Here is an 18607-nt window from a genome sequence, read left to right on the forward strand (position 1 = left end):
TTGGATGCTTGTGGTTAGGGCAAAAAAGAGAGATGTATAGCCTGCCTGTGCTTTTTTACCTTTCACTGAGTCATCACAAGTGCCCCACTTGATCTGTGTAATGAATTCCTGGGAATAGAATGTGAATTTCTCTTATTAAATATTAAAATGTGCTAGGCCACATATCTATGCAGCTTTTACTTAGGCTATACAACAGTCAGAACCCTGATTCTCATAGGGTATTTGCCAAGACGGAGCCCTTAACCTTAAATATAATAATACAAAAATATTATTGCTTAGTGACAGGTGTAATCAGACCTTATTTTACAGATGTTGACAATGTTGGAACTGTTGGATACAGATGCTACCGGATGCCTCAGTGCCTAGTCCCAGTGTTACAAACTTCCCTCTAAATAATTTGCATTCTTTCAGTTATGAATCAAAACATGTTGAAGGAAGATTTAAATATTGTCTATCCAAGTAGCCCTGTTTATTATTTACCTAATATAGGCTACCCAATAACCATCAGGGGAGAAAGGTTATTAAAACCAAAATTGCCTTAAAATTTGATCTGAAATGTGCAGCTTTTTGGGAAACATATGCATCTAAAGATTGTCTTTCATCCTATTATTGTCAAAACATTGATCTGTTTGGCCAGAAAATACATTGACTCCAGTTGATGTATCCTCTCTCACACACTGTAGAAAGCATCCAAGGAAAAAGAGGGGCGGAACTAGCGTTCCAGGAACAGACGGGAAGGAGGAGGAGAGAGAAAATCACAGTCCCAACACAAACAGTGAAATATACTGCAAACTCCGTCTAATGGTCTGGGGCCTGTAAGCCATCGACTTCTTACAGGGCGTGGTTGCAGCTAGTTTTTAGATTGTTTTCAAGAACGTTCCCTCATATTTCCTTGTCGAATTTGACACGGAGGGAGAGAGTTTCTTTGGCCGCCATCTTTAGGACTTGTCCGTGAGGGGGAAATCAAGCTTCTGGGCCACCGTTAGCCCTGGGGTGGAGTTCCAACATTGTCAACTAGCAAAAGCAGGAACGTCAAGTTATAACTAACCCCTGTCGATTAAGAAGACCCAAAACCCGATCAAAGGCTTGTTCAGACTTTTACTAGACCTCTTCAACGTCTGATGTGGATGGACAGTACTTATTGATTCCAGAAAATACTCAGCCCTCTCAAAACTGGCCTGTCGGACGGGTGAGTTACCGCCTCACATTCTTCAGCAGCTGCACTTTCAAGTAAGCAGATTTAGCTAGCTGGGTCGCTAACTAGCTAGTCCACAGACCTCCGAAAAGCCAAGTAACTTTCACCTAAGTAACGCCAGATGGAATCACACGGGCAATGTTATTGCAACTTATACTCAGTGTCATTTTACTGTACAAATTGTATTTTAACTTGTATGTCGATGAATTATGTAACTTCATGACATACCATGACATAAGTAGCCATATCCACTGCCACGTTAAAGCTGTTTGTTAGCTAGCAGCAGATAGCAAGCTAGTTCGGGAAGTTCTGAAGTTGTCTCGGGGTGCATCAAGACAACATATCTTAACACGCCCGTTTGTGCCTGGTTCTAAACTGACAGGCATTCACTTAATAATTGTTTTGGAAACTACTTTAATCACGGGTTTTCAGCATCTGACTCGTTGCTCTTCGCAGATAATGTCAATTTCGTGTAGGATTTTAGGTTAGCTAGCTGCCTGGGGTTGAAGTGTTAGCCAGCTAACTTAGCTGACGTTTGCTAAGTGGAATGGACGTATTATTGAGCTGCTACTGTAGGGCAGGCCCTTGGAGGTATTTTTTAGTGTTATCTGAGATGGCTCTGCAACTAATTAAGTGAACACATGCTTTATCAAAGCATCTGAAATTATCCTACCAGGAAGACTCGAAATGACAGCTTAACACGCACATACTTAGTTCACTGGCATGGTCATCCTCCAGCATAATATAACTAGAAGCATGAAGCTATCCCTCCTGGCATATATTAGCCCTGTCGCATAATGAAAACACTGAAAGTGATGGCTGTGATTAATGGCAACAAGTTTATTCTGTCCCCCTCGGGGAGCTAGCGCCTGTTTACTTCTTTCAGGACAACGCCTAATTGTGTGTGTGTGTGTGTGTGTGTGGTGGTGGCAGTGTTGTCAGTTCGCGTTTCAACGCTGTCAGGAGGATATTGAATAATATGCCTTGTATGCTGTCGATAAAACTGCAATACCATTGCGTCCTATTTTATATTTAATTTCCGTAAGGTAAGCTGATTACCCTCGAGTCATCTAGTTCTCCAGAACCATTGCGTTGACATGTCAGCTACGCATCCAAAGCAGGCCCAATCCACAGTATTTGACAATGCGTGTCAGATTTTTGTGCCAGCCTCTTTTTTTTTATTTCGTTCCTATGTAGCTTGTTGATTCCATTATAATACACCAGAGAAGGGTAAGAACAAAAGTTGAAGCTACCCCATGCAAACATGGTGGTCCTTAACCCTGTTTTTGCCTTGGAGGGAGGCCATGTATCTCAAGACTGTAAAACCAATATTGTCATTGAAGTCACATGCAGCGGTACAACAAATTTAGACGCTTCTCATCTCATAGTTTGTCATTGGTGCCGGCTTCATGTGGTTCCACTTGAACAGGAACGTTTCATCAGTGCAGACGTGTTCCTCCACATGGGCACCATGCAGTGGGGCCAGCAAGTTCCTGGGTGTGTTCCACTTGATGGTGTTTTATGGAGCTACCAGAGCCAGCCACAAGACCTGCTTTTCCCCTCACAAGGGGCGTGCTGTCAGTGTAGGCTCTGGGCTCTTAGTTACTGCAAAGTTGTTTCCTGGAAGAAACCACCGACACCCCTTTTTTGGTCTTTTTGTGTATCTACATTAATCAACACAATAATATTTACTTGCACTTAACAACACTAACGGTATGTTGTAGGGAAAACGCCTGTATGCTGCGGTTACATACTTTGTTAAAATTCCTAAGTAATCCAACTCATGGGCTTTAAAGTAAGGTGCAACCGAACCCTTTCCAAGGAGCTGTCGGATATGCCATCACCCCAGTGGTGCTGCAGATTGAAAAGCTCTTGCTGCCTGTGACCCATTTGTCTTTGGGTGCATATCACACAGAAACATGTGAAACTTGAAGTGTGTGCGTGCGTGTGCGCGTGCGTGTGCGCGTGCGTGTGCGCGTGCGCGTGTTTAAAGACCTCTGTGAATGATGCCTCTACAGAGGAGGCATTGCCCCTGTCTCCCTGCAGTTGTCCATCTCATTGCTGCCACCCTCTCTCTGTCTCTCATCTTGGTCACATCAGTTCAGCCCCTGTTTGACCATGCATGCCGTCATGTGCCACAGTGCCAGGCTGCCACCATGAAAGGACATGGCTAAATGGTGCAGGCCAGACTTGACATTTTGCTCATTTCTGAGCTCCTCTCCCATGGAGCTATTGTGGTGCAACTGCGTGGTCGGATGTTGGTGGTTTCATGTCTTGAGGAACAAGATGGTTCCGTCCTTCCCTCCATCCGTCTGTCCACCCCCCATCCATAGATTATGTCTGTATTTTTATTATTCCATTTAAATGTAGTCTGATACAACAAATGCAAAATGGACATTTGTCCTGCTATGGACTAAGACTTTTTTTCAATCTGGGAGTTTATTCAATCAGTCTGATGCACTAGTTACAGCCAAGAACAGCCTCCTGCAAACATCATCCCACTAAGCCCGTTTCACGTGTATTGTTATGCAGCAGCTCTAAATGCAGTTGCATTGCAATAAATAACAAAAACATATAGTGTCAGGGGTGACTAATGAGTCAGCAGACACTTTTTAGAAAGCTACAAGAAAAAAAAACAAATAAACAAGCCCATAATAAACAATTTCTAAACTGGCCTAAATTGGTCAGACCTTCCCCAATTTTTCATTCTTTTTATTGCTTTTTTAGTCATGCCCTGCAGGAGTGTATGTAAACGCTGTTCGGTGTTGTATTTAGTGGTGTTTGTTTTAAGGGATTGTTCAACAGGTGTTGTCGTATTTAGAGCACCTTGTAGTGTCAGTGTAGTGTTACACACTCTCTCCCTGGAGTGAAAATGCCCTGCCTGTCGTTAGCTCTGCTTGGCTCAGCTGACACACCCCCGGGAGCTAACTAACCCCAGACAATAGTACCATAAAAAACAACAAAATGTGAAGCGTGCTGCCTCCCTGTCATCAGATGATAAGGGTGCCCTTTAATAACGACTTTTGATTTCCCGGATCTGTTGTGCAGAACGTGTCTTCAGTGGTTATTATAGGCTGGAATATTTCACACCATGTAGTGAAAGTAATCCAGTTGTAAGCAAATATTTTAGCCATTTGTTTTGACAGTGTGGTGGAGGTTATGGTGTCTTTGGTTTACTAGTGGGCTTGCTAAGGGATTTTACTAGAGTTATTTGCCACTCAATCATATCAGGTTTTGTTTGTAGATGATTGTTTTTATTACCATCATAGGATTGGAATTTCCAGTACCAAATTACTATACGTAGTATTAATAGACTGCTGAGTATTCAGGATGGCTGGCATGAGAGGGATACAGCACTGAAGTAAGCTAAATTAAAAGTACATGTTTTTAATTTTGGTAGGGCTGCTCGATATGGGAAAAAATCAATATCACAATATTTTCTGCAAATATTGATATCACGATATTTTAAGCGATATATATACGACATTCCCAACCCCCGTCACTATTATCGTAGTGGAGTAGCACGCATAATGGCTTTCTAGTTGCTAGTGCTTTCTAGTAGCATAATGTCTAGTAAGTCTGCATGAATGTAGACTTGAGGAGAGCGCGAGACTCGAGAGGCGTCTATTTTTCTCGACATAGAGTAGTTCTGATGTACCACCCCTGTGTTTTGCTTAATCCCTTGACTGCCATACTGCACCGTAGCGTTGCAAATGACAAATGACAAAATATCATGATATATGAATTTTGATATTGATATCACGATATATGATGAATATTGATATCGCGATATAAATATGATAAATTGCACAGCCCTACATTTTGGGCATCACATTGTGCATGTTTTTTCATGGGTGTGTCTGTGGGTTTTTGTTTGGTTGTCAGTCCATAAACACAATCCACGTTTCATAGTAATGATATTGGATATTCAGTTTTATTTAAGGACTTGGACTCAAAAGCCTGAGATGAAATTGGACCTTCTGATCCAGTGTTCTTCTCCAAACCTTCACCATAGCACCATATGTTGATTAATGCCATTGACAATTGTGAAACATAAGCATCTTATGGTGGCTGAGAGACCTCTCCTCTACAGGTCCAACAATCCTGCTCCCTTGGGAGCCACAGGGGACATTCATGGCACTCTCCACAGCACCTGTGGGGATTTCTCTGGTGCTAGTCTGTTCTACCGAAGCAAAGCATCTTGCTACGTGGACTTAATCTCTATCTCTATACTGTGTTACTTTACTGAAATATTACAAAGAATTTTGAAATTTTACTCTCCCTCTCTCTCTCTCTCTCTCTCTCTCTCTCTCTCTCTCTCTGCTCCACATGTATAATAATAATAATAATAATAATAATAATAATAATAATAATAATAGTAATAGTAATAATAATAATTGCAATAATAATAATAGTAATCTCATTCCCCATCTGGTCATTTATTACCACATTGCGCTGTGCTGCTGGAAATGTAAATGTACTCTGTGCATAGTGTCCACTGACAACTGATGATGTCGTCATCCCCATGCTCTCCAGCCCTCGCATGATTACGGAGAGAGAGACAGTGGATGGATGGGCCACAAAGCTGCTTTTCAGGCCTGTCCAGTGGGCTGGCGGCTAGGCTGGCTGTGGGTGGGTGGGGTGCATGGAGGAGTGGATGGGGTGGTGGAAGGGGTCAACAACACATACGTAATCCAGGGCAGCTCGGTGACACTGCTGTAATGACCTTAGCCAGCCAGCGCTGCTTGGACATGCTGCATGATGCGCGATAGGCTCTGGAACATCATCTACACAACATCGTAGGGATAAACATTACTTACAGTGTGTGTAGTCTGTGCGTGTGAAAGAGAGAGACTGTGTGTGTGTCTGTGTCTGTGTGTGTGCGTGCGTGTGTGTCTGTCTGTGTGTGTGTGGCTGGTAGGGATGTAAATCACAGCCTCCATAACGATACGATTCAATATTGATATCTTATTATTTGATGCGATAAGATTCTATTATTTTCGATACTTAAAAATGCCCCACGACACGATACGATTCGATTCGATATTTTTCCCCAATTACTTTTCCACTTCTATGAAGTTATTGGGCAGGGGCCAGCGATTCGATTATTTTCGATACTTAAGAATGCCCCACAATGCGATGCGATTTGATTCAATCACCAGAATATATCGCAATATATATCGATACATTTCAATATTATTTACACCCCTAGTGGCTGGCTTTTATCTGTGTATGTACGAGCCCCAGGGATGAGAATGGCATTGTGCTGCTTGCTTGCTTGCGTGGTATGGCAGCCAGGGGAGTATTACCTGTCCTGGTGTGTAGAGCAGGATCAATAAAGCCATAAGGCTTCTGGGTGAAGGGTGATGTAGGCCGGGATAACCCATACCCCCCTCTACCACTACCCACCCCACCCCTCCTCCGAACATATTATATTGCATGGCCCGAGAGGACAGCAGAGTATGCTATTCAAAGCCTTTGGAAGGCAGAACTCGCACAATGCATCACAGTGCCTCGTTGTTTTCCATACACTAAGATTCAGAAATCAGACGTTGCTGCTGTTGTGTTTTTTTTCCCTTCCAAGATTGACGAGGATGCCCATGGCTCAGAATGCAGTCTACTCTAGATTATATCTTTGATTCAAAGCTCTTGGAAGCACGTGCATGATCATTTTTAGTAAGATGATATAGAAATATGGAAACCACAGGTAGTTGTTATTTTTTTCTTGGTGTTGAAAACATTATGAGGATGTGCATAGCTCAGAGAGTAGTCTACTCTGGATTACAGGTATGTCGGTCATTCAAAGCTCTTGGAATCACAACTTGCACATGAGGATACTAGTTTTCCAAGCTGGTATGATGACATGCAAGTATGGGAACCACAAGTTGCTGTTGTTGTTGTTGTTGTTGTTTATGCAAAGCACGAGGAGAATGCACATAGTTCAGAGTAGTCCTGCACAAAAAAACTCACGCAAAGCATCACACAAGATGATGCTTGTTTACCAAATACACCAAGTTAGTATGAGGGCATGCAAATATGCAAATAAGGGCAAAGTTGTTGTTTTGTTGGTTCAAAGCATGAGGATGCACGCACCTCTGAATAGTCTGGGTGATGTCTGTTGAGAGAAGGTCTTTAATTAGTCGTGCCAAGGTTGAAGGTAGTCCAAACGAGCTGTAGAATGCTGAATCAGCTTCTAAGCCAATCAGCCAATTAGCCTCTGCTCTCCCAGACCAGTTGCGTGTCGCACTACAAGACACGTAGATCTCATTAAATATTAAGCAGCTGAGCTCTGGGGGGACCCTGAGTCATAATGCTAAGCACTTAATGCTTGACTGCATTTTGGCTGTCGTCGCAGTGTTTGTCATTGTGTTTGTTTGAGTCATTGTATTTGTTAATGTCGTGGCATTTGTTTGTGTTGATGGCGTTATTGTTGTTGTAGCATCGTCCCATGTGGCGGATGCCAGGGAACAGGGGCTTGAAGTGACTTGGCATCCTCTTCATTGCCATCATGTTTGTTTGTGTCATCGTATTTGTTAATGTCATGGCATTTGTTTTTGTTGTCGTCATTGTAGGTGCTATTATGCTGTTCTCCATGTGGCTGATGCTTGGGGACTCGAGTCAGGGAAGAGGGGGGCTCAAAGTGACTTGGCATTTTTCTGGTCCTTTTTTCCCCTCTGGGCGCCCCGTAGCTGTGGCTGGGAAGCGGCCTGAGCAGGAAGTAGGAGAGCAGACTGTATGCAGAGGGAATTCCTGCCCTTTTGTTGTCCTACCCTGCCGCATTCTTGCTGTCTGTATATGCTCAGCGGCACGCGATGCAATGCACCGTCCCTCCGTCGGCCCCTCTTGCCCACCCCCAACCCCCATTTTGGTAGCATAGGGCCCAGGCGTAAGGACTGTCTGACTGTATCCCCCCACACACCACCCTTATTTAGTAGCATAGGCCCCGTGCGTATGGACTGACTGTCTCCCACCACCGCATGTATTTAGTAGCATAGGCCCCATATGTAAGGACTGACTGTCTGCTGTCTGCTCTGCTCACTGCTGAATCATCACCCACCACCATTGAAGCTTTCGTCACCTGGTTGGATGGTAGTCAGCCAAATGCACAAGCTAGTGTTCTCATTACCAAATGCAAGGCAGACAAGTGCTCTGAGTGACGAGTCAGTCAGGGGAAATCCAAAGTGTTCACTATACAGCAACAGCATATTCTAAACCCCAAGTCATCAGGCCCCTGGAGCTTAACCCTCGGCAACGAGTCTACTCAGTTGAAAACACTAAAATGGCAACCCAACTGCATGTAATCCAAATGAGGCACCTACTGTTGTCTTGTAGAAGCAGAATCCCAATTCTGATGCATCTGTTGACAATGTGCACCACTCAAACAAGGTCGGGTAGACTATATCGCTAACGAGTGTACATTTTGTCGAGACGGTGTCTCATCAGTTGTCATAGACGTGGTGTTATCTTCTCTTTTGGTTTCTGTCTTTTTGTAGTGGGATTACTGATTATGCTGCGATTAGGTAGCTGGTCGGGAGTCTGTGATGACTGATCAGTCCTTATCTTGATCTTGGAGTCTGTGTTGAGAATGCTGGAGTGGATGGCCCAGTAGATTCTGCATTGAGCGTAGCAGGAAATTGTCTGGAAGCAGGAAATGTCTAGACGATCTGCGTGTTACACACCTGTCTTTCTTGTCAAGTATGATTTATCTTGTGATCTCTAGATGTACACATTAGATTTCTTTGTGTTTGTTGTACTATACATACACCGTGCATTACAAACATTAATTATACAGCAAAGTAGGGCTGCACGATTAAGGAAAAAAAATCATAATCACGATTATTTGGGTCAAAATCATAATCACGATTATTTGGGTCAAAATCATAATCACGATTATTAATCACGATTATTGATTTTTTTTACAAAATTATAATAAAATGAAATATAACCAAGAATGAATTATATACGGGATGAGTAAAATAAAATTAATTGTAATAATTATGTAAAAGGCAATAGCATGAAACTTAGGTGAACAGATTTCTGCCCAGAAACACCAGCCTGTCAGTATGTTCTTGCTTCAAGGTTCTCGAAGGAAGGTCACTATTGCCACAATTAAATCCCGATTGAAATCACGATTTCGATATCATGATTATATCACGATTTTCAATTATTTTCGATTAATTGTGCAGCCCTACAGCAAAGCTTTAAAAAACAAACACTATTTTGTGTTTCCACAAAGTGTTTCAGGGGGAGAGGGAGAGCCAGAGAGAGCTAAAAGCTGGCACTGTTCGTTCTGGGTGGGGAGTAAGAGCTAGTCTTGTGACTCAAACACCCGACCTCAGACTGGTATTGTGTCTGTGGAGCTGATCATCTGAGTAGTACTCGCTCTCTCCATCCTCTCTCTCTGTCTCTCCCTCTCTCTCCCTCTCTCTCTCTGTCTCTGTCTGTCTCTCCCTCCCTCTCTCTCTCTCGTGTTGTGTGATGTGTGTGCAATTTGAGTGTATGTGGGTGGGAGATGTGACGCCTTGTTTTTTCGTAACATTGGTTAAAAACCTACAAAACTGTTATTTTCCTTTAAAAAACAAATGTCAATGAAAGAATATGTGGTACATTATGTTTCATATTAGTCTTAGATGAGAAGAAACATTTTTGTTAAGATTTATGTAAAGGTTCATATGCCAAATATCCTGCGGTGTGATTGTAACATTAATGAAACCTGGAATATAATATATATATAAATTAACCAACAACATTTTGAATTATGTATGAAGCATTTGGCATGATTGCATAAATATTAACTTTATATTAAGATATGTGAATGTGGAAAAAACTCAAGACAGTAATATTAACTACAAGTTCAATTTTGTAACACAAATTGCGTCCTGTGGGGTGACATGTATGTCGATGTTTGTGAATGGGCAGCTGCAAGGCCAACTACAAGGGTCTTAAAGACTGGCTCCTAACCAGTCAGTACCTCAGTTATTGGAGAGTGCTGTGGAAGTTTAAGGTGACTCTTAACCTCTTAATATGTCTTCATATTGCAATCTTTCTGTCACACAATGCTTAGGTTCATTTTATGGTGTCCTGTGGTGTGACTGCTCTTATAGGAGGAAACAAAGTGTTTTATTAATGAAAACACATATTAAGATTAAACACAATATCATTATCAAGTTAGCGTGAGCTCAGATGTCAGTCATGTATACAAAAGGATTAAAATGGCCATAATGCAGTGAATTCCCTGTGGTGTGACTCCATTTTCCTGCGGTGTGACATGCCTATGCTATGTGTTGATGCAGGACACATTTTCCCAAAAATGGCAAAAATAAGGTGAAATTCTACAGACCACTAAGTGCTTTATTTTTTTCTATTTTTTTCCAATTTTTCTCCATCATTTTTTTTCAGGAAATTGAAAAACTTTTTTTTTTTGTGTGTGTTACGCCCTTAAACGTCAACCACCCATGTATGTCTGAAGAAAGATGGGAATTTTGGATCGGAGGGGGACAAGTAAGTACTAGTAATGAGCATAGTGTGTGTATGTATCAAGAGATGGGGAATTGGGGACTTTCTCTCATTCAATACCAAGCAGGAGTAAGTTATGTTAATAAACATAATATAGTCCCAGTGCAGTGTGAACTTCTGGGACACTAGAGGTTTTTGGTCATGCTCACTGATTCTGAATCAGTTGGGAAAAGGGCACCACAGACACTACGCTACACACTCAGTCTCAGTATCTGAAGCAGCTTGCTCAGAGTTGAATGGTTTACAGTGAGATATCATATGTCTGATTCTTGTTCATCCAGGTTACGTCCAAAGACTTCAAACGTCTGACCAACTTCTTAGAGCCTGTCTAACATGCCATTACTTCTCCAAGATGCTTGAAAGACATGTTCCTTCTCCAAGGAACTTCCCCAGTTTCTGGTTGATGGAGGTGGGGAGCACATGGTCACAATGCGGCATTTTAGCAGGCAGTGCAATGCTGCGTGCTGGGCTCTCAATATCAGTGTCCTATTCAACCTGGTCGGTTGTCAGTGTGATGTGAAAATTCTCTAACGGGTCATGTTATCTAAAGTGTTGTTCAGTTGTACGTAAAGGGACTCCTTCTTGGAGCTTGAAACTAGAGACATTTTGTTTCCTCTCCAAGGAACTCCCCCCAGTTTCTGGTTGATGTGAGCAGGAGCACATGGTCACGACGACAGGCTTTTTTGAAGAGATGTGGTTGTGGAATGCAGGCAGGCATGCTGACACTGATGGGCCGAGCCTTGAACAGGCCAGACTGCAATATAGTGCAGCATCCTGCCTAGACAGCTGGAGGCTTAGTTGCTGTGTTATGTTATGTACATAACACAGCACTGACTCTGACTCTCACTCCCATTATCTTTATGTGGCAAAGTACGGTAGTCTACTGACTGTTGGTTGATGACTGACTGGAGTCGTGGTTGTTGTGGAGTGCAGGTAGATGTTCTGCTGATTGGCTGGGCTTGGCAGTAGGGAGTGTTGTGCCTAGATGGCTGGGAGCTCAGCTTGGCTAAGCTATTGTGTTTGGTTCTGGTAAAGTGACTCTGGGCTAGGGCTGCACAATTAATCGAAAATAATCGTAAATCGTGATAAAATGGTGAAATCCATCAAATCAATCGTGATTTAATCGTGGCAATAGTGACCTACCTTTGAGAGCGTCCTTGAAGCCAGAACATACTGACAGGCTGGTGTTTCTGTCCAGAAATCTGTCCTCCTAAGTGTCATGCTATTGCCTTTACATAATTATAACAATTCATTTTATTTTGCTCATCCCGTATAATTCATTCTTGGTTACATTTCATATTGTTATAATTTTAACTATATAACTGTCCAAGACCAACGTGTGTGGGACTGTTCTGTTGATAGTTGCAAGTAAGCTAAGCTCATTTGCAGACGTATGAGTTTCACTGTAGTTAATCTCAATAATGGCAAGTTAACACATGCGGGCACACGCACGTCTCTGACATCATCCCAGCTATTAACCCGCCAACACTTAAACTTTTTAAAATAACTTCAAATTATTATGTTGCACAATACATCATGCTCTTGCTTTGTTTAGTTTTTGCATAATAAATTATTTTCTTTTTTTTTGCTGGTCGTTTCTGAAGTCCGCTAAATGAGTAAGCTGTAATAATTACTCCATTGGCTCGCATTACTCATGCTCCACAGCTGTGTGCGAGATTTGGTGGCGCACTGATGAAAGGACTGCTTGTCCAGCTTGGTGATGGCATGTGTGACGGATAACTCCATGTGTCTGTGTGTGTCTTTGTGTGTCTTTGTGTGTCTTTGTGTGTCTTTGTGTGTGTGTGTCTTTGTGTGTGTCTCTGTCTGTCTGTCTGTGTGTGTGTGCGTGTGCGTGTGTGTGTGTGTGTGCGCGCGCGCGCGCGTGTGTGTGTGTGCGTGTGTGTGTGGGCGGAAGCCTCTGTTCTTTACACCTCCGCCAAGCACCTTGTGCCTCTCTCACCTGTGCTGCTGCTTACGTAAGGCTCTTTGGTACTCTGGCACTTGGCCGCGTTGGCGGATCATTGGATGCATCACGGCACGTTCAAGGCAGAGAGCGGAGCTCAACACCCAAAGGGCGCAGGAGTAGAGGGAGAGTTTATTTCCCATAGTATGTATTTGTTCACAAAAAAATATGTACTTTTAAAAAAATCCCAAACTGGGAATTTGAAGTTGATGCAGCGTATATGTTTCCTGTTACATGGAGAACGTGAATGAGCCAGGTGCCTACATTTGTTAGGATGCTGCGCCAGGGGAAGAGCATGAGGGAGTTCGTTTTGTGTGTGTGTGTGTTTTACAGCAAACAGATGCATTTTATTCATCCCAACGTGGGATATTGTAATTGTTTTGATGTACCGTTTAAGATTTTAATTTTTTTTCGTTCATGTTTTTGGGTTTTATATTATGCAAGGGGATCGGAGAAGTACTGGACTATCAGTTGTTGTGAGGAGGACGCTGTTCATCAAGTCAACCATCTGCAGAAGTGACCATTACCATGGCAACCAGAGACCTGAATTTTCTCTCTTTTTTTCCCTTTTTTGTATTTTTTCTTCTTTTTTTGGTGTATTTCCCCCCCCCAGCGCCGCCAGGTCTGTGCGGGCGGCTCAGAGGGGACTGGCAGCTATAAGTGGCCTTCTCTCCTGGGCGCGCTACGCCACGCCACGCTTGCCCTGACGAGGAGCGCTGCTCTGCGCTATACACCCCTCACTCCCTCCCTCCCGACTATAATTATCACACACACACACACACACACACACACACACAGTCTCTCTCTCTCTCTCTCTCTCTCTCTCTCTCTCTCTCTCTCTCTCTCTCTCTCTCTCTCTCTCTCTCTCTCTCTCTCTCTCTCTCTCTCTCTCTCTCTCTCTCTCTGACACACACTCCCTCATACATACTCTCTCACAGGCACTCTTGCCCTCTCACTTGCTCTCTCTCACTCACACTTAGTCACATACAGTACACTACACAGTACACTCACACTTACATGTACAACGTACATGAAAGCACGCATTCTCTCACATGCACATGAAAACACACATACATATTCCCACACAGAAAGCAGGGATGGAGCCATCATGAAGCCATTACACCCCCCCCCCCAACACGTGCGCACGTCCGTAGTTCCATAAACTGGTAAAGTCACACATTCAGTCAGCCAGTCCGTTGCGTCCAGGCATTGGGAACATGAGCGAGCTCTGGGCCCCCAACTCCCAGTTCCCATTAGCACCAGTGAGTCCACCAAACTGCTCTGACAGCATGAGGTCCTGTTGGCAGCCATGGCGGCGCAGAATGGCACTGATGGCAACAGCAAAACTCTGTGTGTGTGTGTAGTGTAGTGTGTGTGTGTGTGTGTGTGTGTGTGTGTGTGTAGCAGATTCCTGCTGGGAGTGTGCTGAGGGTGTTGTGGCTGCCGCTCGAGGGTGTCTCCTCTCCACTTCCTGTTTCTGGCTTTCCTTCAGTCTTCCTCTGTGTGTGTGTGTTTGTGTGTGTGTGCGAGTGTTACTGTATATTTCTGAACGTGTGTGTGTGTGTGTGTGTGTGTGTGTGTGTGTGTGTGTGTTACTGTATATTTCTGACCATGTTTCTGTGTGTGTATGTGTGAAACTCACACAGTCTCTCTCTCTCGCTCTCTCTCGCTCGCTCTCTCTCGCTCGCTCTTGCTCTCTCTCGCTCTCTCTCTGTCTCCCCCCCTCCCGTCCTTGTCAGGTTCAGACCACTACCTCCTGTGTAGTCAGGGTCTGTCTGCACTGCACGTGCACCCATGGTTCCTTATTTCTATATCTTTTTTTGCTCACTTGTTTTGTTCAGACCAGCATTGCACAGCTCAAAAAGCCAAGAACGGTAAAGGGGCACATGGTTGTCATCTTGCTAACACACACATACGTACACACAGACTCGGAGACACAAGACAAAGGCAGAAACACTGAGCTCTGTGAAGATCCCTTAGTTCTCGCATTTGTCTAACCATCTGCTCTGTTCTGTTGTCTTTCTCTCTCTCTCTCTACCCTGTCCCTCCCTTTCTCACTCTGTCCCTCTCTCACTCTGTCCCTCTCTCTCTCTGTCCCTCTCTCTCTCTGTCCCTCTCTCTCTCTGTCCCTCTCTCTATCCCTCTCTCGCTCAGGTGTGGATCTGCATGCAGCTGCTGACTTGCAGATGAGCCTTCGGCGGGGGCTGTCGTTGCGTGGCAGTCGCAGACCCAGATAGTCTCCGGCTGCTCCGCCTGGCTGCAGGGCAGGGCTGCGTCGCGTGGCGGCCCCCTCCTCCCCCCTCTCCTCCCTGGCCACCCCCCCTGGCCAGCGCCCCCCGCCCGGGCCCCGCTCCCGGTCCCAGCCATGCACAAGAATGCCCGCGCGGGGAGCCTAAAGGACCCCGACATCGCCGAGCTCTTCTTCAAGGAGGACCCCGAGAAGCAGTTCTCGGACCTGCGCGAGATCGGACATGGCAGCTTCGGCGCCGTCTACTTTGTGAGTTCAGAAAGCCAGACGGCTAACTAATTAACTAGCCAGCCAACCAGCAGTCACACCCGTTTGGTTAATATACGGGTCGGTGGTGTTTTCAGCAGTAGCACACATCAGCATCTGGAACTATTGTATGGAGTTTGTTTGTTTTTTGTGGACTATCTTAGATATGCATTGCAGCATGTCAACCACCAATTGCTTATTAATTATTTAATTCATTAATTCTACTTGGCCCAAGAAGTAAACTACAGTAGGACTTTCGAGTGTTAGGGCCCAATAGATTGCAGAATCGCTTTTAAAAGTGGAAGTCTTACCCATTGGTGGTTGGCATTGCATAGCATATTGCAGAACACAACAACAAACTTTCAGCCACGACAACTAAGGTTCCACAGGGTTTGTCTTAAAACGGGAGTTGTGATTATTGCTAGACATGCATAGACCCTTATTTTGATATTGTGTAATTTTTTAAGTACAGTATCGTTTTTGATGCATTTTTTAATTAACTATAGTGGTTTATAAACTGTTTGATAAATAAACCGGCATTAACATTGACGTGTGGTTGCGTGTCTTGTCAGGCGCGGGATGTGCGGACCTCAGAGGTGGTGGCCATCAAGAAGATGTCCTACAGCGGGAAACAGTGCAATGAGGTGAGCTGCTGTACTGCTATCATCAGCCTACTAATGTTGTGTACATTAATCCACCATTGAAACAGCACAATGACATGAGCTTTAGCTACTGCCGTCACCAGACTGCCGTGTAATGGTGTTGTCGGTGCTACCGGTTTAGCATCTAACTCAATGAGGTGAGCTGCTCTACTGCCACCATCAGCCTGTCATCGTCTATACATTACTACAATGTACTACACAGATCCACTGACTTTCACTAGCTTAGCGACATATTCCCTCCTAAAGCAAGACAACGCTTAACTTGAAAAATAAGACATTTTACCACCTTTATAAACCTCAGCCAACGATTTTAACTGTAGTAAGCCCCAAAATAGTGGCATACCCCTTGAACGCATTGTGTCCTGGAGACATACGCTGCATTCAGGTTCTTGAGATTTGAGCTGTTTTATTAAAAATATGGGCAAGTTAGAGCTGAATGAACACATTCTAATGCAAAATGATATATGTTATAGCTTTTAAATGCAACTTATTTGATGTTTGTATGCGCTTCAGAGGCTGCCATATTTATGGTTTAGTAGGCCGAGGGCACCCTTTCCCAAAAAGGGCTTAGGATAATATGGGTTATACGGTGTGGTGTGGTGTGTAGTGTGGTCATCAGCCTGCCATGTATTTTGCTGCGTTGTTACGCTATACTTACCTGATGATTTTATCCAAAGTGACTTGGTTATTTTTGGACAGATGGCAGGTATTATGAACAGGTATTGCTTTCCTGGTGGAATTTGGTTGTGTCTGCCTTGCTCAAGGGCAGGCCATAGATGGTATTGGATTCAAACCTGCAGCCTGCCAAGTCCAAGGCCGACTTCCTTTACCTTACATTACACTTAGCTGACGCATTTGTCCAAAGCGACTTAGTTATTATTTTTAAGGGAATTGATTACCGTCCCTGGAGCAATGTGGGGTTAGGTGCCTTGCTCAAGGACACTTCAGCCATGGATGGAGGTGTTCCTAACCACTAGGACACGGCTGCCTCTTGACTCCCTAACCGTTAGGCCATGTCAGCAGCCTGTCATGTTGTATACGCTAACTCGCCATTTTTAACATGGAAGTCTGTGTGGCTCTAATTTGGAGTTCTGTAATTACAGGCTGCTTTATGGTGTTTTTTTACCATGCATAGTTGATTGGGAAGCTGCTCTCACTAGGGGTGGTACTGTTCACAAAATTCACGGTTCGGTTCATATCACGGTGTCAAGGTCACGGTTTTCGGTTCTCTACGGTTCTTTTTTTTTAGTTCATGATAAATGGTGCACTGGCTAATAGAATTGGACTTATCATTAAATATCCTACATATGGTTTGTATAGGCTTATAATGTGAAAATGGTGTGATTTTAATTGTGTCATCCTCTGACTTGGTCTTATACGCTAATGTTTTAATCAGAGAGACTGGATAAGATACTCCTAGAATCTCTGTTTTACATATTTTTCTGGGCAGTACATGAATTGCGGTTTGCGATGGATTGCACGGTTCGGTTCGGTATGTGTGTGAATTGTACGGTTTCGGTTTTCGGTGCGGTTTGTGCCATCCCTAGCTCTCACCCATATGTCGCCATATGTATCTTAAAGCCACAAACTAAGTAGTTTCCGTCGTCAGTTGTACTCCTGCCTCTAGGAAGCCTACAGACAGAAATGACCCATTCCTCAAAACTCTCAATTCAGTTATGGTGGAGGGCCGCTAAGTGAATTATGGAGTGCCTTTGACATTGTAACAACTTGATGACCTACTGAAGCACTTGGGGAAGCATTTATTTTAATGCTGAAAAACCTTTAAGTGTTGCTGTAAATAATGCCTTTTTAAGAAGTTTGCATTTAGTCATAGCTTTGACTATACAAAAGGCAGAAAGGTAGTCAGAAATGGAAATGAAAGTTTTTTTGTTTTTTTTTTGTAAGTAAGTCAACACGTAAATAAATGTCCACAGGTGCGATGACTAAAACGGCCATCTAGCTATTATTGTGTCTGTGTCTCTCCTCCGCGGTCACCGCCGCTTTGCATCTGCAGCAGAGCCAAAAATAGCGGAGTCGCTCAAGTTGAGAACTCTTTCTCCGGCGTTAGTCATCTGGGGTCAAGCAGCTTTAGTCACGCGCTGGCCGTGCTCGACAAAAGAGTGGGTGGGCCTGCCTCGCTTTACCTTGCCTCGCTTTGGCTTACTTTGTTACCTCTGTTGCCTTGCTTTGCTATGTCACGTCGGGATACGTAAACAGAGTCGTCTGTGTTTCTGCCGGCACAACTTCTACTGTGTGCAGCAAAGACGACAGCCGTCCTCTGAATCGAGTATAGAGCATCACTTCTATTGCACGCAACAAAAAACTAGGGGGCATCTCTTGATTGGACTTGCCTTACTTTGCTATGTAGTGTTTGGATACGTTAACCCAGACGTGCCCCAAAACATGTCAGAGGAGAAGGGAAAAGATTCAAGACACGGTGAGATGTAGAGTCAGATGAACAGATATCGAGAGCAAAAAAGAAATGGAGAAAAAGGCAGACCGAGAGAAGAAGAGACAGAGAGACGGAGAGAGGGAGACAGAGATGGGCATTAGACGACCCAAGTCATGGAATTTTAAATCTGACTTGGGAGTGGGAACCCTGTATAACATGACAGCATACATAAACCACCCTTCAAACCCTGAGCCAGTGTTTCTTTGGGTACCACGGCTACTGTGCGCAATAAAGAGTGAATGGGCCTGCTTTACCTTGTGTTGCTTTGACGCCTTAATGTGTCATGTTGGGCTACATAAAACTAGGAGGAGTCGTCCTTCAAAAC

At 43.9% G+C, this 18607-nt stretch overlaps 1 protein-coding gene across 2 annotated transcripts in view; it reads left to right on the plus strand.

The window, feature by feature from the left end:
- Nucleotides 1-729: 729 nt before the first annotated feature.
- The window catches only part of taok1a (TAO kinase 1a), a 48548-nt gene continuing 30670 nt past the window's right edge, over nucleotides 730-18607 (plus strand). The window contains exons 1-3 of one of the 2 annotated variants that reach the window (XM_063205067.1): nucleotides 730-1230; nucleotides 14829-15171; nucleotides 15741-15812. In XM_063205067.1, the coding sequence (XP_063061137.1) occupies nucleotides 15040-15171; nucleotides 15741-15812 (204 nt within the window). In that variant the 5' untranslated portion in view covers nucleotides 730-1230; nucleotides 14829-15039. The remainder of the gene's footprint in view (nucleotides 1231-14828; nucleotides 15172-15740; nucleotides 15813-18607) is intronic. The other variant, XM_063205066.1, reaches the window with a different exon arrangement.

Source organism: Engraulis encrasicolus, chromosome 8 (assembly GCF_034702125.1).
Source record: "Engraulis encrasicolus isolate BLACKSEA-1 chromosome 8, IST_EnEncr_1.0, whole genome shotgun sequence".
NCBI classification, from domain to species: Eukaryota; Metazoa; Chordata; class Actinopteri; order Clupeiformes; family Engraulidae; genus Engraulis; species Engraulis encrasicolus.